This window comes from Physella acuta, unplaced genomic scaffold, assembly GCF_028476545.2.
Source record: "Physella acuta isolate Inbredline_101_S28 unplaced genomic scaffold, ASM2847654v3 ptg000542l, whole genome shotgun sequence".
Taxonomy (NCBI): domain Eukaryota; kingdom Metazoa; phylum Mollusca; class Gastropoda; family Physidae; genus Physella; species Physella acuta.
In genome coordinates, this window is record NW_026732061.1 from 272405 (window position 1) to 292885 (window position 20481).

A 20481-nucleotide genomic window follows, 5' to 3' on the forward strand; every position below is an offset into this window, starting at 1 on the left:
TTGTGTCACTTCTCTTCCCTATTTTTCTTAACTTTGATAAATCATTGTTTTGACAGTACATCTTAAAATTGTACGTCGTCATGTTACCCCCACAATGATGACACCCGGTGCGGTCAGCATCCCCCCCCCTCACTCGCTTCTGACGCCACTGCTGCTAAGTACAAGAGTTAAGCTTGTGAGGATACCGATCTCATCAGTCGTACGTTAACATCCACAACCTATTGAGAGGATGCGTGTATTTAGTTTCGGGTTCATTCCCACATATGGTTACACTTGGTTGATGCAAATACGCAAAGTTTCTTGCCTCCAGATGTTGATATCAGATTTCACAGACAAGCTCTTCCATACAATCCTCAGATGAACTCACTCTCCCTATTAAGCCACACAGGTCATATTTCCTTACACCAAGACGATGAAAATCAAGACTCACACCCAAATATCCACAGCGACCAGTTTCTACACACAAAACGTCACCTTCTTTATCGCCATCATTCCATGCATTCTTTACCTCCTTCGCACTAGCAAACTCAACTCATAACAACAAGCTTACTCAATACTTGGAGATGTGTCAGCATTAGAGAGACTGAGAACTACACTGATGAAGTGTAATACATGAACAACATGCGTTTGTATGTGGCCCACACATAGCAGAAAACATCCCAAGGTCTTCTTATGTATGGTTAAAAAGTTTACCCTTACCAACCTGTCAGTCCATGGGGCAGGTGAAGTAGAGCTCACCTGTTTCTGTTACCTCTGCATAAGAAGACCTTGACTTTCCCTAACATAAGTCAGGTACCACAGCAGGAAGATGACAACTAGCATAGCTGACGGAAATCATGTCACCACTTCACAAATGGGGACAGAGAAACTAGCAGAGTCCCATTGAAGACTCCAGACAGCAGCCTAGGTCTTAGTGGTGTGGCCTCAAGTCATAATGGGAGGACTAACAATCCACTATGTATTTAAGTTAGTTTCCATTATTTTCCCATTCTACTATAGATCTAAGTTACCCTAAGTTTAGGTAAACGTGTAAACTCAAAGTCAAAGTAACTAACATTTTTGTGTTATCTATCTATATATATAATTCTCTTCTTCGAGCCGTTAGAAAACAAGCTGCAAACGCTCTCCCTACCTCCCCACCCCTACATGGTTTTAGTGAGCTGTGTTCACTCTAAATGTTTACAAGCAGAGCCAACGATTTTAAACGTAGGGGGGGTGGAGGAGGGGGGAGGGAAGGAAGGGGGGGGGGTTATGGTCCTTAACGAGCTACTTATAGTGTTTTAAAGAAATATTTTCAGTGTCAGCGTTGGTACTGTCGAATTCACAAATTATGAATTATTGAAAATTAGAAACAACTAAATAGCGGCGTATGTTATGCCGCGGGCAGGCTCGTATTTAATAAACTCCTATTTGTGGTCCACTAATATTTTAAAAAATGTATACACTAATTTTTTGTAATTTTAAATAATATATTAAAAAGAACACAATTTTTGTTTGGATGTTTATACCTGTAAAAAATGTACACGTCAAATCACGATTATATTTCATATTAACATCCACAAGCTAATTGAAGACATCTTAGATCATTCACTCAGGCATTAATTTTATCTTGAACACACTAATTTAAAAATTCCAAAGCAATTTATGATTTTTTCTTGTGTTTCCTTTTTATAACTGGTGTTTCGCATTCATCGGTTTCACCTGGTACATGACTTCCATTTGAAAAACTAATAAAATTGTCACTGTCACTAAATGTTTTTTTGTGATGTTTTTTCCTGGGTGTGGTGACGTTAGTTTCTGGGGTGGTTATTTCATGGAAACTGTCAACTTTTCTTCGCTTGTTATGATGCTCATTATCATTTGACGAGATTGCTGAATGCTTGCGTTTTTTCTTTTTTGACCTGTGTGAATGTTTTTGTACTGCACCAGTACCTGCAAGAATAAAACATTAAATGTTTAATAATATAGATCTGAAAACCAATTTTTGAACTGGTTTCACAGTATATATTTATATATTTATGTTATAAAGGGGGCATGAGATTGGAAGGCCCTTAGTTCAGTAGCGTAGCGGGGGGGGACGACGGGGACATATGTCCCCGGGCGCCGACCTTAGGGGGCGCCAAAGTGGGTTGGAAAAATAAATTGAAAGGTTGAGGAGGGTGAAAATCGAAAGTTTGAGGGGGGTGCAAATGGACATCTCGAGGGTGGGGTGCAAATCGATAAGTTTGTCCCTGGGCGCCGGGAAGGGTCGCTACACCTCTGGCTTAGTTTTTAATTTTAGGACAGGCAGAACAATAAGTAGGTGACGGAGTAGTCTAGCGGTAGAGAGCTGGACTGCTAACCCGTAAGTCTCAAGTTCGAATCCAGGTTCAAGTCAGTAGACCGTCCCTGAGTCCAGCCAACTTAAGGAAAGTAAAGGCGGCTGGGCATAGTGCTCACCACACTATCTCTTCATATGCCAAGGTCACAGAAACAAGTGAACTCTACTTCACTTGCCTTATAGACCTTCAGGTTTGAAAAGGGAACTTTACTTTAGAACAACATAAATTTACAAAACTGCTGACCTATTCATATTTTGAAAGTGAGCTTACAGGGGGTGTGCAGCCAGAATGTTTCTGATCAAACTTATATCTTCAGTTAAAAAAATAAACAATAAATAGTAAAAAGGACTGCATTAAGAAGGTACCTGCTCCAAAAGGTGTGTATCTGGGTCTAAGTCCCTCAGGCATAGCAACTGGTCCAGGAGGTGGTATACCTTGATGCTGCTGTAGATCACTTGGGTTTTGTCTCTGGGACTTGGTGACACACACAAAACCACTTAAAGGTGGCCCTGAGATAAAACAGTACAGGCCTTCACTTGGTGACACATACAAAACCACTTAAAGGTGGCCCTGAGATAAAACAGTACAGGCCTTCACATGGTGACACATACAAAACCACTTAAAGGTGGCCCTGAGATAAAACAGTACAGGCCTTCACATGATGACACATACAAAACCACTTAAAGGTGGCCCTGAGATAAAACAATACAGGACTTCACATGGTGACACATACAAAACCACTTAAAGGTGGCCCTGAGATAAAACAATACAGGACTTCATATGGTGACACATACAAAACCACTTAAAGGTGGCCCTGAGATAAAACAATACAGGCCTTCACATGGTGACACACAAAACCACTTAAAGGTGGCCCTGAGATAAAACAATACAGGCCTTCACATGGTGACACACAAAACCACTTAAAGGTGGCCCTGAGATAAAACAGTACAGGCCTTCACATGGTGACACATACAAAACCACTTAAAGGTGGCCCTGAGATAAAACAATACAGGCCTTCACATGGTGACACATACAAAACCACTTAAAGGTGGCCCTGAGATAAAACAGTACATGCCTTCACATGGTGACACATACAAAACCACTTAAAGGTGGCCCTGAGATAAAACAATACATGCCTTCACATGGTGACACATACAAAACCACTTAAAGGTGGCCCTGAGATAAAACAATACATGCCTTCACATGGTGACACATACAAAACCACTTAAAGGTGGCCCTGAGATAAAACAGTACAGGCCTTCACATGGTGACACATACAAAACCACTTAAAGGTGGCCCTGAGATAAAACAATACAGGCCTTCACTTGGTGACACATACAAAACCACTTAAAGGTGGCCCTGAGATAAAACAATACAGGCCTTCACATGGTGACACATACAAAACCACTTAAAGGTGGCCCTGAGATAAAACAATACAGGCCTTCACATGGTGACACATACAAAACCACTTAAAGGTGGCCCTGAGATAAAACAATACAGGCCTTCACATGGTGACACATACAAAACCACTTAAAGGTGGCCCTGAGATAAAACAGTACAGGCCTTCACTTGGTGACACATACAAAACCACTTAAAGGTGGCCCTGAGATAAAACAGTACAGGCCTTCACATGGTGACACATACAAAACCACTTAAAGGTGGCCCTGAGATAAAACAATACATGCCTTCACATGGTGACACATACAAAACCACTTAAAGGTGGCCCTGAGATAAAACAGTACATGCCTTCACATGGTGACACATACAAAACCACTTAAAGGTGGCCCTGAGATAAAACAGTACATGCCTTCATATGGTGTAATAGTTTAACTAAATCAGTGTCCGCATTTTTAAACAGGATTTAATGGTATAACAAAACTGGAGTTGGCATTTATTTATACTTGGTTTAATGGTATAAAAATAAGGATAATAATATTGAAAGCACATACCAAGTGTGGTTTTATTATGTTTAGTTTTTACTATAGGTACCACATCCAATCCAGGCAAGAAAATCCCATCCTAGTTCAATATAACAGAGGAAAAAGAGTCAACACAAAATCATGACTAATAAATACATTATTTTAGTGTTTATATCTCTCATATTACTTCCCCAGAACCAGACTAACTCCAGTTTTTAACACGTTTTTCTTAACTCAGCTTCGCGTTTGTTTGGTTGTTTGGATGTTTGTTGTTAAAATTGACATCGAAAATTAGCCCACTTCTGATTGCTCTAGAGACCTGAAATTTGGCATGCATGCTACTTTCGCCTAACAATTTCAGATGCAATCATAAAAACTAGCAATTAGTGACCGTAATTAGCTTAATTTAATTACGCCCCAAAGACCATAAAATTGAGGACATGATTTCTAAAGATACCGACAAGACTTGAGGCCTATTGACACAGTTACTTCGGCCCCAATCGATGTGAGCGCGCTGGCCGTGATCGTATAGTGGTTAGTACTTCGCGTTGTGGACGCGACAACCCAGGATCGAATCCTGGTCGCCCAAGATTTTTAGTCCGTGTATTTATAAACACTTTTTTAAAAACCACGTTTTTCATGTGTAGCAACGGACTAAAAAGGAGAAAATAAAATACTTAAAAAAAACTTTTTAAAAAACCACGTTTTTTATGTGTAGCAACGGACTAAAAAGGAGAACGGACACGGTAACACATTGTTAACGGTGACACGGTTGGTACGCTGGGCATGCTAAAATACACATAAACACGTTTTTCCTTAACTCAGCTTCGCGTTTATTTGTTTGTTTATGGGAGATTTGATCATGTGATTCGTGAGTAGATCTCCACGCCAGCAACGTAAATTACACCCTTTCTCTGTTTAAAGCGTATCGGTCGCTCAAGATTTTTTTAGTCCGTGTATTTAAAAACACTTAGTCAAGTCATACTTAATCAAGTGATTAAATAAAGTAGAAAATAAACTATATAAAAAACTTTTTAAAAACCACGTTTTTCATGTGTAGTAACGGACTAAAAAGGAGAAAATAAAATACTTAAAAAAAACTTTTAAAAAAACCACGTTTTTCTTGTGGACTAAAAAGTAGAAAATAAATGTTCATACATTTGATGACAAAAAACGTGGGTCGGGCAGATGGGTCGGGAAATTTGATGGTGAACGTACCCACGTTTTTTGTCATCAAATGTATGAACATTTATTTTCTACTTTTTAGTCCACAAGAAAAACGTGGTTTTTTTAAAAGTTTTTTTAAAGTATTTTATTAACAATGTTCACAACAAGGCTTTAAAGTTTTGTTTATTATTTCTATATTAAGTACTTGTGAAACGGAATTTTTTTTGTAATAGCTAAGAAATATGGCAAAATATATTTATCACATTGTGGTGAAATTGCAAGAAAAAAGTGGATAAATCTAAAAGAAAAAGAGCTAAAAAAACCACTTCTGGGGAAGTCATATTGTAAATGAAGAACACATGATAATAACTCAATGCATAAATTGTGTTCAACAACTTCAACCATATACACCTTCAATAATTCATAAACACAATGTAATTAAATTGTTAAAATACACCCTTTAACCATATTCCCAGTATACAGTTACCTGATGATTAAATGCAGTTAGCTCATACACAGGGGTCAACTGACTAATTTTGTCTTCATTACCAACCTGTTTCAATAAAAAAATACCAAATTAGACAAGAGTTTATTCAAGATGAAATTTTAATACTTTTAGATACCTTCATGCTATAACTAAACATTGAATCAAACTATAACTGCTAGTGATGATTAGGAAAATAAGGTTTGTGTAAAACTAATGACTAATTTGTTAACACAAAAAAGAAAAGCAAACATACCTCAATCTCAACTATTTGGTTGACATCAAATTCTCTGTTTTGTAACTTTTTAACATCAAACTGCAAATTGATTAGATACAAATAATTTTAAATCAAAACACTGGAATATAAGATACATCAAAAACAGTATTAACATAAATTTTTTTTAGCCTAGTTTAACTCTTTAACAATTACCCCTTTTGGGACTCGAATTAGATAAAACTCCTCCTCATGTTTGTTGAAACTTAACTCTGAGTCATCCTCTGTGAAGTTGTTTGGAACTTTGAAACTAAGAGAAACGCAAAAAAAAAAATCCATGTTCACTTTTTATTAATCATTTGGAAATATACCACATTTATAAGTAAAGAAAAGTTTCATCATACAGAAAGGAAAAGGCTTTAGCATACTTGACTTTTATTTGTCAATATGATACATTTATTATTACTCAATTTTAATGAAACTATTTTTACCATATTTATACCTCATTTTAAAGTGATCTTGTTGGATAATAATCATTCAAAATGTAGACATTGGCTAAAACCTGAAATGAAAGAGTGAGATTGAATGAATATTTATAAAATTTGCAGTTAATGGAATTAACAGTGTTTAAAAAAAAACTTGTTGATTTGTCTAACAACCTAAATCACAACCACATAAATTGTTTAAAATGGATAAAAGAGATAAAATTTACATTTGATAAGAGTTATTACGAGTACTGGTAAACATTAATTCCTTGGTTCAGCTGAGCACTAAACCAAAATAATCAGCCATAGAGAATGATAATTTAACTCTTTAGTTACAAGCAATGTTCACTCTAAAGAAAAACATTAACGCATAACAAGTATTTTTGTGTGCATGATGTCCTCAAAGTATTACACAAATATATATGTGTTTTACAAAATAACTTCACAGATGTTAAAAACTACTACAATATAGAGAGAACATTGGTTACTGAATCAACAAGAACCAGGCTTTTTAAAATTCCTTATTAATCAGACCACTTTAGTCAACTAGCTAGTGACTGACATAAATGACCCTGCCTAAAGTTTTAATATGCGAACAGGTTTTAAAAAATTGAATGTCCCTATCTCAGGGAAAATAACTAAGTTCTAAGGTCTCTACATCATGACCAAAATAAGTACCATCTTGGTGTAAAAAAATGACATGGGACACAAGTAAATTTTAATGTTGAATGAGTTGTTTAAAGCATCACCTGCCAAGTGTCAGAGTTTCTTTCACATCTTCCCCCCCCCCCCCACCTTAACAAAACAGAACTTATTTTAAAATATTTACTTTTACCAGTGACCGCACCCCAGGACAATTTTGTCACTCCCCACCAGAAAAAAACCCTGAAAGAAACACTTGTGACAACGGATCAAACAAGGATTACCAATAAATTACAATCAAAAGAGTCATGACATAAAGTCTAAATTTGAGTACCAGTATGTGTAAGGAACCTAAAAATTCTACTCCATCTAATGTTTTTGCACTTCTTTATTTAACAAAATATATCCTGTCTCTATCGTCATTTTAAATTTAATTTTTCCAAATTGAAGTGATGTTTATGTGCAAATTATGTACGGAACATTGGAGTTTGCCAATGTATGCAAACTTTTAAAAAGCATTGCAGTAGTGTGCTCAGCGTAGATTAAGGAGTCATCCATAAATGACGTCACGCTTTTTTTGACGATTTTTACCTTCCCCCCTCCCCTCCATCACAAAAAGCCAGGACCCTCCCCCGTAAAATGATCGATATTTTTCCAAAATCTTGTCTAAACTATAACAATTTATTAAAACAGTTATTTAAAACGCGAAATAACGTCTAAAATTCGTTTTCTAAAATTGCTTTTTTATAATGCAAAAATGTGACGTCGCAACATCTGAGCCCCCCCCTCATCACACATCGTCACAAAATTACGGACCCCCCTCCCCCCTACGAGTGTGACGTCATTTATGGATGACCCCTAAAGCTTATGATTAAATGAGTACACATTTTTGTTGCTTGTATATAATATATTTAATTATATTTGCTTTATGCATTTTTGCTTGTTTGTGTTCATTCATATTTTATTAAAGCTCCAAATTTTGTATTCTGACTCAATACTTTCCTTCATTGCAATGTTCATATATTGTAAATCATTCCTTTGAAGTAATAAACATTTGTTCACCTAATTCTAAACCTAACTTAGTAGGCCTAACTATTAAACTAATAATAAATAATATTAATAATAATAGGCCTAGCCCTAATTTTATTATTTAGGCCTATTGAACAAGTCACTTTTTTCACATGATCTTGATTAGTCTCGGACGATTTTACGTTCGTAGATTCTAGATCTAGATGTACCTAGATCAGATCTAGATTAGGTCTCTACGAAGTCTAATAATATTAGTTATTAATATTAGGTAATAATATTATTAATAACTTATTAATCAAAACTTAAGAAGTCATAAAAAACCGAAAGATTACATAACAGTATTACATTACCATTACATTACCGAAATCTTGAGATCTAGGGTAAAACTCCATTTTAGCGTATTTTATTTCTCCGCTGCTTGTTTACCTCCAGTTGAGCGTATTTTATTATAACAACCGAAACACACCAAAACACGATTCATTTATTTGTATTGTATTTTTGTTTTAACAAATTAATAAAAATGAATAAAAAAACAAAGAGACTGACTTTGTTTTAGATTTTGATAATTTAGTTTTATTAAAACTTGAGAAAAATCCAAACTTAGAATATTGAATGTGCAATGTTCGTGTGTCAGAATTTTCATGGCAATGGGTGAAGTACGTAAACGTAACTCACAATTGCAAGGCGGTTAAGTTTGTATTGTTACAAGTATCTCCCAGGCATGATACTATAAATAAACATTAATGAACTTACAATGACCCCAAAACTGAGGCCAACACAATTTCAAATAACAATTGCCCGAGCTATGACGTATGCTGATAATTCAATGTCAATGTGAACTCACGGTGAACCCGCGACCGTGTAAGGATTTTTCTCCCGCTGAGGATTACACGAGATTCGATATTTAATTGGAACAGTTTTAATGCTTTTTATGTTTTTTTTTACCTTTTCTAATTAAAAATCACATTCATTAAAAAATAAGTAGATCTAGATCTAGTGTTTTCCTGACGTTTTTGTGTTTATTAATAAAACACGCTCAACTGGAGGTGAACGTGAAGCGGGGAATAAAATACGCTAAAATGGAGTTTTACCGAGATCTAGATTAGATTAGATCTAGTTCTAGGACTACTCTTACTCTAGAAAACTCTAGATCTAGATCTAAAGTAAGGAGACTATACTACACTATGTGTCTAGGCCTAGATCTCTAGCTTAAGATATAGGGGCCTATTCTAGATCTAACTTAATATTAGGTCTACAAAACTTAATTTTAACAACGTTCAACGTACCATGTTGTTTTCACTAGCAGACCATTCGGATATGCATCTTCTATATTCTTGGTGTAGTTACCGAAATAAACGTTAAGTTTCCTAAAGACATTTATTTTAAAAAAGTCCTAACGAAAAACATCGTGTGTAAAATTCTAAGATTAACGTTTGGTTGTTGTTTAGACTATATGATTATTTTCAAATGAAAACATTATATAATTATTCATTTAGAGGTCATCAATAAATGACGTCACGCTTTTTTTGACGATGTTTACCTGCCCCCCCCCCCCCCAATCTGTCACACGTCGTCACAAAAAGCCAGCCCCCCCCCCCCCTAAACTGACGCCACACCTAAGCCTACAACCCCCCTCAAAATTGCTGCTGAATTTTTCTTAAAACATCGATATTTTTCCAAAATCTTGTCAGAACTCCGTCAACATAGAGTATTTTGATATAAATTCCTATTACAATTGATTGAAACCTTTTTCTAAAACGCGAAATAACGGCTAAAACTCGTTTTCTAACATTGCTTTTATATAATGCAAAAGTGTGACATCGCACCATCTGGTCTCTCCCCCCCCCCCCTCCTCCCCCCTCAGCACACACCGTCACAAAATTAAGGACCCCTCCTCTCAGAGACGTAGCGACCCTTCCCGGCGCCCGGGGACTAACTTTTCGATTTGCACCCCCCCTTCAAGATTTCGATTTCCACCCCCCTCAAACTTTCAATTTACACCCCCTCAACCTTTCAATTTATTTTTCCAACCCATTTTGGCGCCCCCTAAGGTCGGCGCCCGGGGACATATGTCCCCCCCCGCCCCCCCCCCCCCCTGGCTACGCTCCTGCCCCCCCCCCCCCCCCTAACCCCTAACAGTGTGATGTCATTTATGGATGACCCCTTACAGTGTAGCCTACTTAAGTATACTTAATTAGTACCATACCGACTTGGTCGTAAAGTATTGTAGTATATTTATAGCTATATTTAAATTAATACTAATCTTTATTCTTTGGTCTTTTAAGGTAATTAATAATATATAAGCTTGTTGGGTGTTATTATATATAGAACAAAACAAAAATGCCGTTTTAAACCTAAAAAAAACAACAAAAAAACAACAAAACAAAAAACCAGTGTACCTAAATAAAGCTTTCGTCACAAAGATATTTTATTGATTACGCAAAAAACAGAATAGTTAGTAAAGTTTGGTCCTTTCCTGATTTATTATTACAACATAATAATAAATATTATTAAGAGAAAACATTAAGCGCATATTGACAATATTTTACTTTAGTTACAAATGAAAGATTGCAGTGTCATCCAATTAATACCGGAACAGGGAACATTTTTCTATCAGTTACAAAGAATTGGCTTCGTCGAATTAAGATTGGTTACTATTTGTTTGATTAAAATTCGTTGAAAGGCAGTTACTTTGCTAATTTTTAAAAAATTTATTTTGAAGAAGTAGAACTTCTGGCCCAATGTTCGACCGTGCTCGCATCTCTTGAAATAAGACAGACATTTGACACTTGCGGAAAAGGGGTTACAAGCAGTTTTATGAACTCTTCTAAATCTATCTGCATAGGGGGTCATCCATAAATGACGTCACACTCGTAGGGGGGAGGGGGGGGGGCGGTAATTTTGTGACGATGTGTGATAAGGGGGAGGGGGGTTCAGATGGTGAGACGTCACACTTTTGATTTATAGATAAGAAATGTTAGAAAACGAATTTTAGACGTTATTTAGCGTTTTAGAAAACAGTTTTAATAAATTATAATAGGAATTGATTAAAATACTCTATTTTGACATATTTCAGACAAGATTTTGGAAAAATATCGATGTTTAAAAAAAACAAATTCAACTGCAATTTTGAGGTGGGTTGTAGGCTGAGGTGTGACGTCATTTTAGGGGGGGGGGTCTGGCTTTTTGTGACGACGTGTGATGGAGGGGAGGGGGGAGGTAAAAATCAACACAAAAAAAGCGTGACGTCATTTATGGATGACCCCCATAGCCTAAATGTCACACAGACTAAGAGTAAGACCGTTCGTGTGCCTCCAAAGTCTTTTCGACCATCGTTCTCCATATTCTTATGTCCTGTGATCTTTAATGCTTCTTCCATTTTTAAACCCGTCGTATCCTCGATGTTGTCTTCCCAAATTTTATTATGATTGCCCTTCTTCAGTTTAGAGCTTTTCAGAATATGTATCTTTTTTAACACCATTATTTAAAATAAATATGGTTTAGCAATGTGTGAATCATAAGTGTAAGGCGGCTTACAGGTATTAGAATTGCAAATCGCTTAAAAATGTAACTATAACAGTATGTTTTTATCAAACACATGAAGCTATGCGCAAATATATAAAAGGTAATAAAAATACTTGTTTAAAAAATCAACGATTACAATATTTACAATTTTAATGAAACAATTGCAGACATTGCAAACTACTCAATGTTTGATGCAAGGGGGCACTTCAAATATTTTATTTTTGGGGGAGGGGGGGGGGGCGGACACTGTCAAAAGTATATATTTTCTATATAAATTCAATTTCGTTCTGGGGATACTAAGACTGAACTACATTAAGACCTCATTCTAACACAACAAGAACAAAACTTCTTCACCGGCAACAAAGACCCCTACACTGAAACGTCACATTCTTGCGTACCGCGTCATCATTCAATGCGTTCAATGCAGAGCCCCTCCCCCCCCCCCCCCCCCCCCCGGAAGAGATGCCTGGAAGAAACACTGCCCGCACCCGTACCTACTCCACCCACAGAATAAAATAATTGTGGTTTTTTTTTTTTGACGAAAGTGGAAGCCTGTGAACGAGTTCAAAGTTCAAAGGTTTTGTGGAAGTCATAAATGGATAGATAACCCCCTTACCTGATTTTTCTTTTCTTTTCAAATCAATAAATGATTGATTTTAGTGTGATTAACTGTGCATAATTATCACAAATGATCTGGGTCTAAGTTAATGTATATGGCTATTCATAACTATGCTAATTAATACGGAAAAATATCCTAGTTGGATGTTATTGAGATCAAAACTAAGAACTGCTATAAAAAAAACCCACTTCAAATAAAAGTTTCTTAAAAAAGAATTTTTTAATTGTTTATGAGAAAACAGACTAGTTAGTTAAGTAAGAGCTTAGCTGATTTATTTTTAATTACATGATAATTATTAAGATAAAAAAAAACAGTACAAAAGTGCTCATTAAAAATACTAAACTTTAGATACAAAGGAAAAACTGAGGTTTAAGATTAATATTGGGACTGAGAGTGATCAGTCACTGTATGACGTCCACGCTACATTCAACATTTAATTATATGGACACATAACGGTGTGTGTGGTGGTGGTGTGGGGGGGGGGGGTGAATGGTGGGAATGTGGGAGTTTTATGTTCGGGTACGTTTGGATCTAGGTTTAAGATAGTGGAATGTCCCTGAGTCCACCCAACTCTGATGGGTACCTAACTCACGTTAGGGAAAGTAAATGCGGCTGGGCATAGTGCTGACCACTTTATCCCTTTATATGCGAGGTAAAGAAACATATGATCTCCACTTCATCTGCCAAATGAATCGTTAGGTCTAAAGAGGGACCTTTACTTTACTTTACGTTTGGATGTCTACATTACATGTTAAATTAAACACTTATTATTTTTGTTGGACATATCAATTTATACATATCTTTTAAGGTCTTATTTTGATCATTGTGTCAGACCAATGTATTTTAGAAAATGTATCTTAATAATTTGTTTATAATTCATAAACAAATATGAAGCACTGTTTTTCAGTGGTTACATTAGGCTTCTATTGCCGAAATTGAGTCAGTAAATGTCTTAGTCATAAGTCTTTATCTTTAAATGACGATACAGCATGTTAGGTTATAGATGCATTTAGCTATTGTAAAATTCTTTGCTTATTTAATTTCACATGACAGGACACCTATCGACAGTAACTTAGTTACTAGTACTTTGACCATCTATAGCAGGGGTCTCCAAACTACGGCCCGCGGGCCGGATGCGGCCCGCGAAGTCCCCTCATCCGGCCCGCGGAGATCTTTTTGTCCAAGGAAAAATCGTTTGTCGGTGATTGCTGAGGAACTTTGCCCAGAAAAATCAAAGACAAGCCTGCAAAAAACTGGCCCCCGAACTGAAATTTGATAGTTAATGCGGCCCTCGGACTGAAAAGTTTGGAGACCCCTGATCTATAGTCTAGATTGCTCATCCGCTTAAACATCAAAAGGGTATCCACATATTTGACAGCGCACTCTAACAAACGGGATGATGTTCTTCTCAAAGGCGTAACTAGGGGAGGGCGGTGGAGCGGCCGCCCCGGAACCCGACCTGTAGTGACAGAAAAAAAACTAATTTTAAGCGTGTTACCGAACCTTACACAATCGAGATTAAGAAGATAGACTACTATAAGGCAGAGGTGTAGCGACCCGGGGACATATGTACCCCCCCCCCCTCGCTACGCCTCTGCTATAAGGCTTTACACACTGATTTAATAATTGTATGAAATCTTTGTGTAATAAGAAGTTAAAATTAAAATACTGTTAAGAGTTAGTGACCGGTAAAGGCATCATATAAAGAGAGAGTTCGAGGGAGGGCGCAAAACAGTTTTTTCTAAACGGGCGCCGGAATAGGTCGCTACACCTCTGGTTCTTCCACGTGCAATGCCTCCCTCGGACTGTGCCCGATGGCAGCAGACATTTGATTCCAGAAGGCCACTAAAGCCTCCTCGGTTGTCTCCCCCTCCCCCGGGAATTCCGTAAAGTCGTTTCTTTTCATGATAGACAGAAGGTCACGTGACATGTCCCCCTGGGGCACGGGCTGGTAGAGACACAGGTGCAGGGCTGCGCGCTTGCTGAAGATCTCCTCCATCAAAGCCATCTTCAAGCCGTACTCCGTGTATTCCCCGTCGTAGAACTCCGGAGTGACAACAGGGACAGTTTTAGCACTGTGTTGGACCGCGCCAACGATGGCTGAGATAGCGTAGGTGCCCGGCATGAAATCACGTTCCTCTATACACAAGCGATGACCCCTTTTGATCTCAAGCTCCTGAACCCAGTCTCGGAGCACGAAGTTTCTCGTCTCGTCTGAGTAAAGGACGTACGCGTCGTATTTATACCCAGCGTTGTTGATGACTTTTGGATGAAACCCCACCCACTTTACAAGAGTGACAGCTTTTAGGTACCTCAGCTTCCATCTATACTTATACATAAGCGCAAGTGCAATGATAGCAAATATTAAGGATATCGCTGAAATACTGATCACTATGATGATCGGCTGGGATGCGCAATACCTTTGAAGCGATTTGACCCGTTTTTTCAAATCGCCAATGATTTCAGTCGGAGCGTTTTCGAAATGACAAACCAGCGATGTTTCTTCGTACAGATTTACCCTTGTCTGAGCTAGCCAGGCTAAAATGGGCAGACCTTCGCAAGTGCATGGCAGTGGGTTCAGAGTTAGGTCGAGGGTGAGGTTTCGGCTGGCGGCCATTTGATCAAGCTCGTCTCTGGTGTCCTTGGTGATCCAGGAGATGGCGTTCTGCTTCAGACTAATAAACCTCAGATTCCGCATGTGTGAGAAACTAGAGTTTAAAATTTGTAACTTATTTTCCGAAATAATAAGTTCTTCCAAATTGATCAAACCTTTAAAAAATACAAATGGTAGGTATTCAATTAAATTCCTTGAAATATCCAAATATTTTAACTTGTATAATGTGGAGAATATGGTACCATTAAAGTCAGATTTGAACGCTGATCCTAAAACGTTGTTTCGCAGCTTTAACCATTCTAAAGAGTTGTCGGTACCAAAGAAGAAATCGTTCAATGATTGGCAGTAATTGTCGCTGAAATCTGCAAGCGTAACTGTAGGAGGGAGGGTTCCTTGACTAAACGGTATCAAAAAGCTGTTTGAAAAATAAAGCTCGCGCAGACTGCTATTTGGGCTGACGTGGTTCATCAGCAGAACAAGGCCAAAACTGACGTAATATGACGCATTGATGACCCGGATGTTTGGAGGTAATGGTATATAAGGGTGTGGATAATTGTCGGGTTTATCTACCGCAATGTGTTTTGTTTGCTGATAGCTATTCTGAATAGGACATTGTGTATGTCTCCAGCCCTCGCTCATTAGCTCGCTTCCAGATTCGTTCAGGGACCCTGTGATATTATTAGATACTTCTTGTAAGTTTTGGAAACTCAAATCAACATATTCAAGGTTTCGCATGTTAAGCAAATGGCTTAAAATAAACACATCTAAGGTTAGTTTATTATTCCTTAAAATCAGTCTTTTTAACGATCTCGGTAGCTTGGCGGCAAAAGAGTCTTCAACAACAATGATATTGTTGGAAGTTAGATCTAACTCCTCAAGATGGGTTAGGGTTATTAAATATTTGGCATGCAGTTGTTGCAGCTGACGGCAGTGGTTGTTTCTCCTGTTTAGACTGACCAGGCTTAAGTTTCTAATTTGTGTGTCTTTCAAGCCTTCGATCTCGCTTAGAGCCTTATATAAGTCGTAATAATCTTGCGTTTGAATTATACGCAGCGATTGCAAATTTTTTAGGTAGACGTAAGATTTAGGATCGATGTGGATGAAGTGGCAATAGTGAAACACCACTGATGTCAGGTGTCGGGTGTTCTCGAAAAAAAACTTGCTGATGTTTTTGATCCGGCATATCCCTTGACGCTGACCAATTTCAAGGTGGGTCAGGTGTTGCAGGGTCGATAACTCACGACCAAATGTGTGATCTGTTTGACCGTCGATGTTGAGAAAGGTAAGACTTTTTAAGTACGACAATGCCAGGTTGGGGTAAGGTTGTGTCCCCGTTTGCGTGTTGTGTTGGATGAATAAAGTTTCTAACCGGGAAAGTTTTTGAAATAGACGCGGCGGGAAAGAACGTTGCGTGTACCCTAGTTTGATATTTCGGCTGAGATCAAGCTGTGTTAAGTTAGGGAAGCTATCGAACGTGTCTGTCTCTATTGATTCTATATCGTTGACAGCCAAATCAAGGTTTTTCAGGCGGTTTAAGCCTTCAAACATGTACTTAAACACACGCGACAGTTTATTCCCTCTTAAACTCAACACTTCCAAGTTCGGCACCACGTGAAAGCTTCCGCTTTCAATGGTACTGATATTATTATTGGTCAAAATCAACTGTGACAAATTGGTCGTCACGTTGGTTCCGTGACGAAACGTCACGTTACGCAAGGATTTATTTGAGTCGATCTTCAGCGTAGTCAGCGTTGGGTGGTCAGCGATTTTGGTCGTGTTGAAGATGGTCAGTCTTGTTCTAAACAGCTCCAGGTACCATGTTCTATCCGGCAACGCTGGCGGTATATCCGTTAGTCGACTTCTGTTGGAACAGAAAACCTTGACAGTCTCACTGTCGTCATACTCACATTTACATAACTTGCAGATGTGCGTATTTTCATCCCAGGTCTGGATATGGCTGGAATACTCATTATTTTCCTCCTTATCAAAGGCCAACTCGATATCTCTAGCCTCTTCGCCATGAAATTCAAAATTGTTATAGTTTTCGACTCTGTATGCTTGTTCAATATTTCGCCATGCCATTTCCTGAACGGGATGCTCTATGTTACTGTATTGAGATAGAGAACAGGACAGGATATTGATTGAAAGAACCAATAGTTGATACACGCAGCGCATGCGCGGTGATAGAAGCAGCTCCATGATGCTTGTTTTATCAGCAGCCGATAGATAACTAGTTCATCTCCCAGTTCAATTGGTGTGATTCACTCAACCGCTGGGGAAAATAAAATAAAAATATCACAAGCTAATGTGTTGTGTTTATAATTTTACCATTTGAAATTAATTTAAAATAATTTTTTTAAGTAGATAGTGCATAGTCCATCTGTTTTTAAGGACGCTTATAATATAAGTTCAGTTAGAAATGGTCAGACAAATTTAAATAAAAATTATGGCGTCAGTGGTGCTTGAACAGTAGTCTACATTATTTTGTTAGAATCGAATTATACATACTGACATTACAATGGCACATTGGCTATTGTTCTATATTTAACCAACTATGTCAAGCTATTAACTTTTTAAACAAAGCTCCACCATCGGATTAAGGTTTGGGGATATTTAAAATTGAACCCGTGGACAGTTAAAACAAATGAAATATTATTTGAATTAATAACATATGTATAAAAACACTTTTTTAAAAGAATTTTGAATTATATCTATTACCGAATTAGCTCTTTATTTTAAAATGATATCAAAATGTTATTTCAATTTATTTATTTATGATTAAGAAAACGCTATTAAACTAGATATGTATCATGTTTATTATATTTAATTTGTCTAGTCATTCGCATTGACAGTGTAATATCACACGGTTTTACATGGTCCAATGAATCACTGTAAATTCGGAAACGGTGTTGTAGGGAAGAAGAGCTCATGGTAACTAACCTAACTCTAAACGTGCCGAGTTCGAAATTACGCGTAGGAAAGGTTCATAAGCTGACAACAGCAACCCATTTAAGAGAAAAAAAACTTCAACATAAAATAACTGAACAAAGGCGATGGAAGCAAATCCAGAAAAAAAGCAGGCTGGAGTAGGAGTCAATTGCGGCATAACCTGTTAACATGTTATACTTAATTATATGGAGGAACCCCCCTCCCTCAATATGAACGAAGAAGGAGTATAAATATAACCAAACATACAACTGATAAAGTGTACAACAAGAGGAGAAATCAGCTTTGAGGAATTTAAAGTGGTTAGGAATAGAAAGGAGTAGTCTTTAAAAACTTACCTGACAAATAAAAAGTTATCCCATGCACCAAGGAAAGAACTTTAAAAATGTTAAAGAAACTTTTAGCATTTTGTAAATCTGGGTTATAATACACTCGATTTTTTAAAACCAAAGCTTGTAGCATGAACCTGATTACATTTGGAAAATAAGACGTACCTCATTGTTTTCAATAATTTAGGATGATTATAAACAAGACGAAAATGGTATGTATTATAAGCTAATAAAGTATACCTGTAAGGTATATTTTATTTTCATTTTTCAAAAACAACTATTGCCCCAATACTACTATAATTCATTTAACGACTATTAGAAAACGACTACTAAATGACTAATTCTAAGAACACGGAAAAAACATCTCATACGAATCAAAGTCAAAGCTATGTGATTGGTCAGAATACATCGAGCAGCATCAGAGGTATCCACTCGTTACCCACTACATAACACTTCCTGTTTGTCTGGCTAGGTTTTGATGACACGACCTTAGACCTTACTGCGACCTTCAACTCCTCTTTCTGACTTCCTGATTTACTTAGAGTCTTAACGCGAAACTTTATATTAAATTGGAAATGACTTTCAACCTGTTTTTTTTTTAAGAAAAATATAACGTATTCAAATTATGGTATTTGTTTTACAGTATGTGAGGCGTAAGATGAAGGTGTTAAGGTGCTATACCCCCTCCCCTTCCCCATAGATCCCCCAGAAATGACAACTGTCTCACATTAAGTGACAGTATATTCCAAAGTCAGCCAATATCACTAGTCGGCGTTTTGGCCAATATAATCTCTCACTAGCCGGCACATTTTTCGAGATTTTTAAAATTTAATTTCGGACATTGGCCAGCCGGTTCTCGAACTAGCCATGAACAATTGTCCAAAGTCAGAAATAGAAGATCATGGGCACAGTTTGAATGTTTGTCTATCTTTATTATCATAAAATTATCCCCATATTGATTATTAATTAAAATAAAGGACAAAAACAATCAAATTATATTATGGTACTAGATTTTCAATCAATATATTTGTGTTATAGGGTATGTCTATAATTTTAGTCTTGATTTCGAATTTCCTAAACCGCAATGAATCATTAAATCCTAGCACGAGCATTAAATGTTAAAATAATTATTTCATTTAAGACAATATGATACTACAGAAAAACACAACTGTCTGTTTTTTTAAAAATAGTTTTGGCAAACCTCACTCAAGCAAGTCAAGCAAGGTAGTGTCAAGTAGTCCGCAGTACACGAAAATATGATATTCAAAATTAGACTTATAGTTTGTCTGCCTCTTGGTCTGTCCACTTTTTTAAAAGTCACATACCCACGAACAGACAGACACACACACCTATGTCTCTCCTCGGAACCCAATACATAGGTACTTTCAATAAGGGAATGAGTGACAGAGGGGTAATGTCTAAGTGTCTTTTTCTCACGACCCTGAAAGAACTTGCAATCTCTATAAATGACCAAAGAACAACCTCATATAATATAACCACCGATTAGGATATCTTTCATATAGTTTTAAAATCCACATGGAAGGTCTAAACCAGTGGTTCTTAACCTTTTTGGGGGTGCCGAACCCCTCCGGTTTCATATGCGCATTCATCGAAATCATCATACTTTTTAGTTCTATCGTCCGCATTGACAAAATTGGATCGCGAATCATGAGTCGGGTGTATATCTTGGTCTCCGCTGAAACCCTGAGACTGAATCACCGAAACCCTGGGGTTCAATCAAACCCAGGTTAAGAACCACTGGTCTAAGATGGCATCCATTTATGTTGTCCACAAAAATAATTTGAATTTTACAACCCTCTCCGTGTTGAATATAACTATTTTGATTTTAAATTGAACATTTAGACGTCATGCTCAAATGACATTTTAAATGCCATGTGAAAACACTACACGATGTGATGCTGCTGCTAAAAAAAATCATAATACGTCAAACCAATATTGGTGCTAGATCAACAAATATCTAACTCTAACCATAACAACAAAAGTAAAAGTAAAGTTACCTTTTCAAACCTGACGGTCTATAGGGCAAGTGAAGTAGAGTTCACTTGTTTCTGTGACCGCAGCATATGAAGAGATAGTGTGGTCAGGACTACTGACTTGAACACGGATACGAACTCGAGACTTACGGGCTAGCAGTCCAGCTCTCTACCGCTAGACCACTCCGTCATA

The 20481-nt window shown here is 37.3% G+C and overlaps 2 protein-coding genes across 2 annotated transcripts; both read right to left on the minus strand.

Annotated features, from left to right (window-relative positions):
* Window positions 1–1498: 1498 nt before the first annotated feature.
* Window positions 1499–9613, minus strand: LOC131945980 (uncharacterized). The gene is made up of 8 exons (XM_059306612.1): window positions 9548–9613; window positions 6608–6667; window positions 6322–6415; window positions 6148–6207; window positions 5895–5960; window positions 4271–4340; window positions 2683–2830; window positions 1499–1928 (listed from the first exon to the last, which is right to left on the minus strand). The coding sequence occupies exons 2-8, from the start codon at window positions 6640–6642 to the stop codon at window positions 1643–1645; spliced, it is 759 nt and encodes a 252-aa protein (XP_059162595.1). The 5' UTR covers window positions 6643–6667; window positions 9548–9613; the 3' UTR covers window positions 1499–1642.
* Window positions 9614–14170: 4557 nt separating this feature from the next.
* On the minus strand, window positions 14171–17101 carry LOC131945972 (toll-like receptor 4). The gene has a single exon (XM_059306606.1). It carries the CDS (start codon window positions 17099–17101, stop codon window positions 14171–14173), a length of 2931 nt encoding a protein of 976 aa, XP_059162589.1.
* Window positions 17102–20481: the final 3380 nt, after the last annotated feature.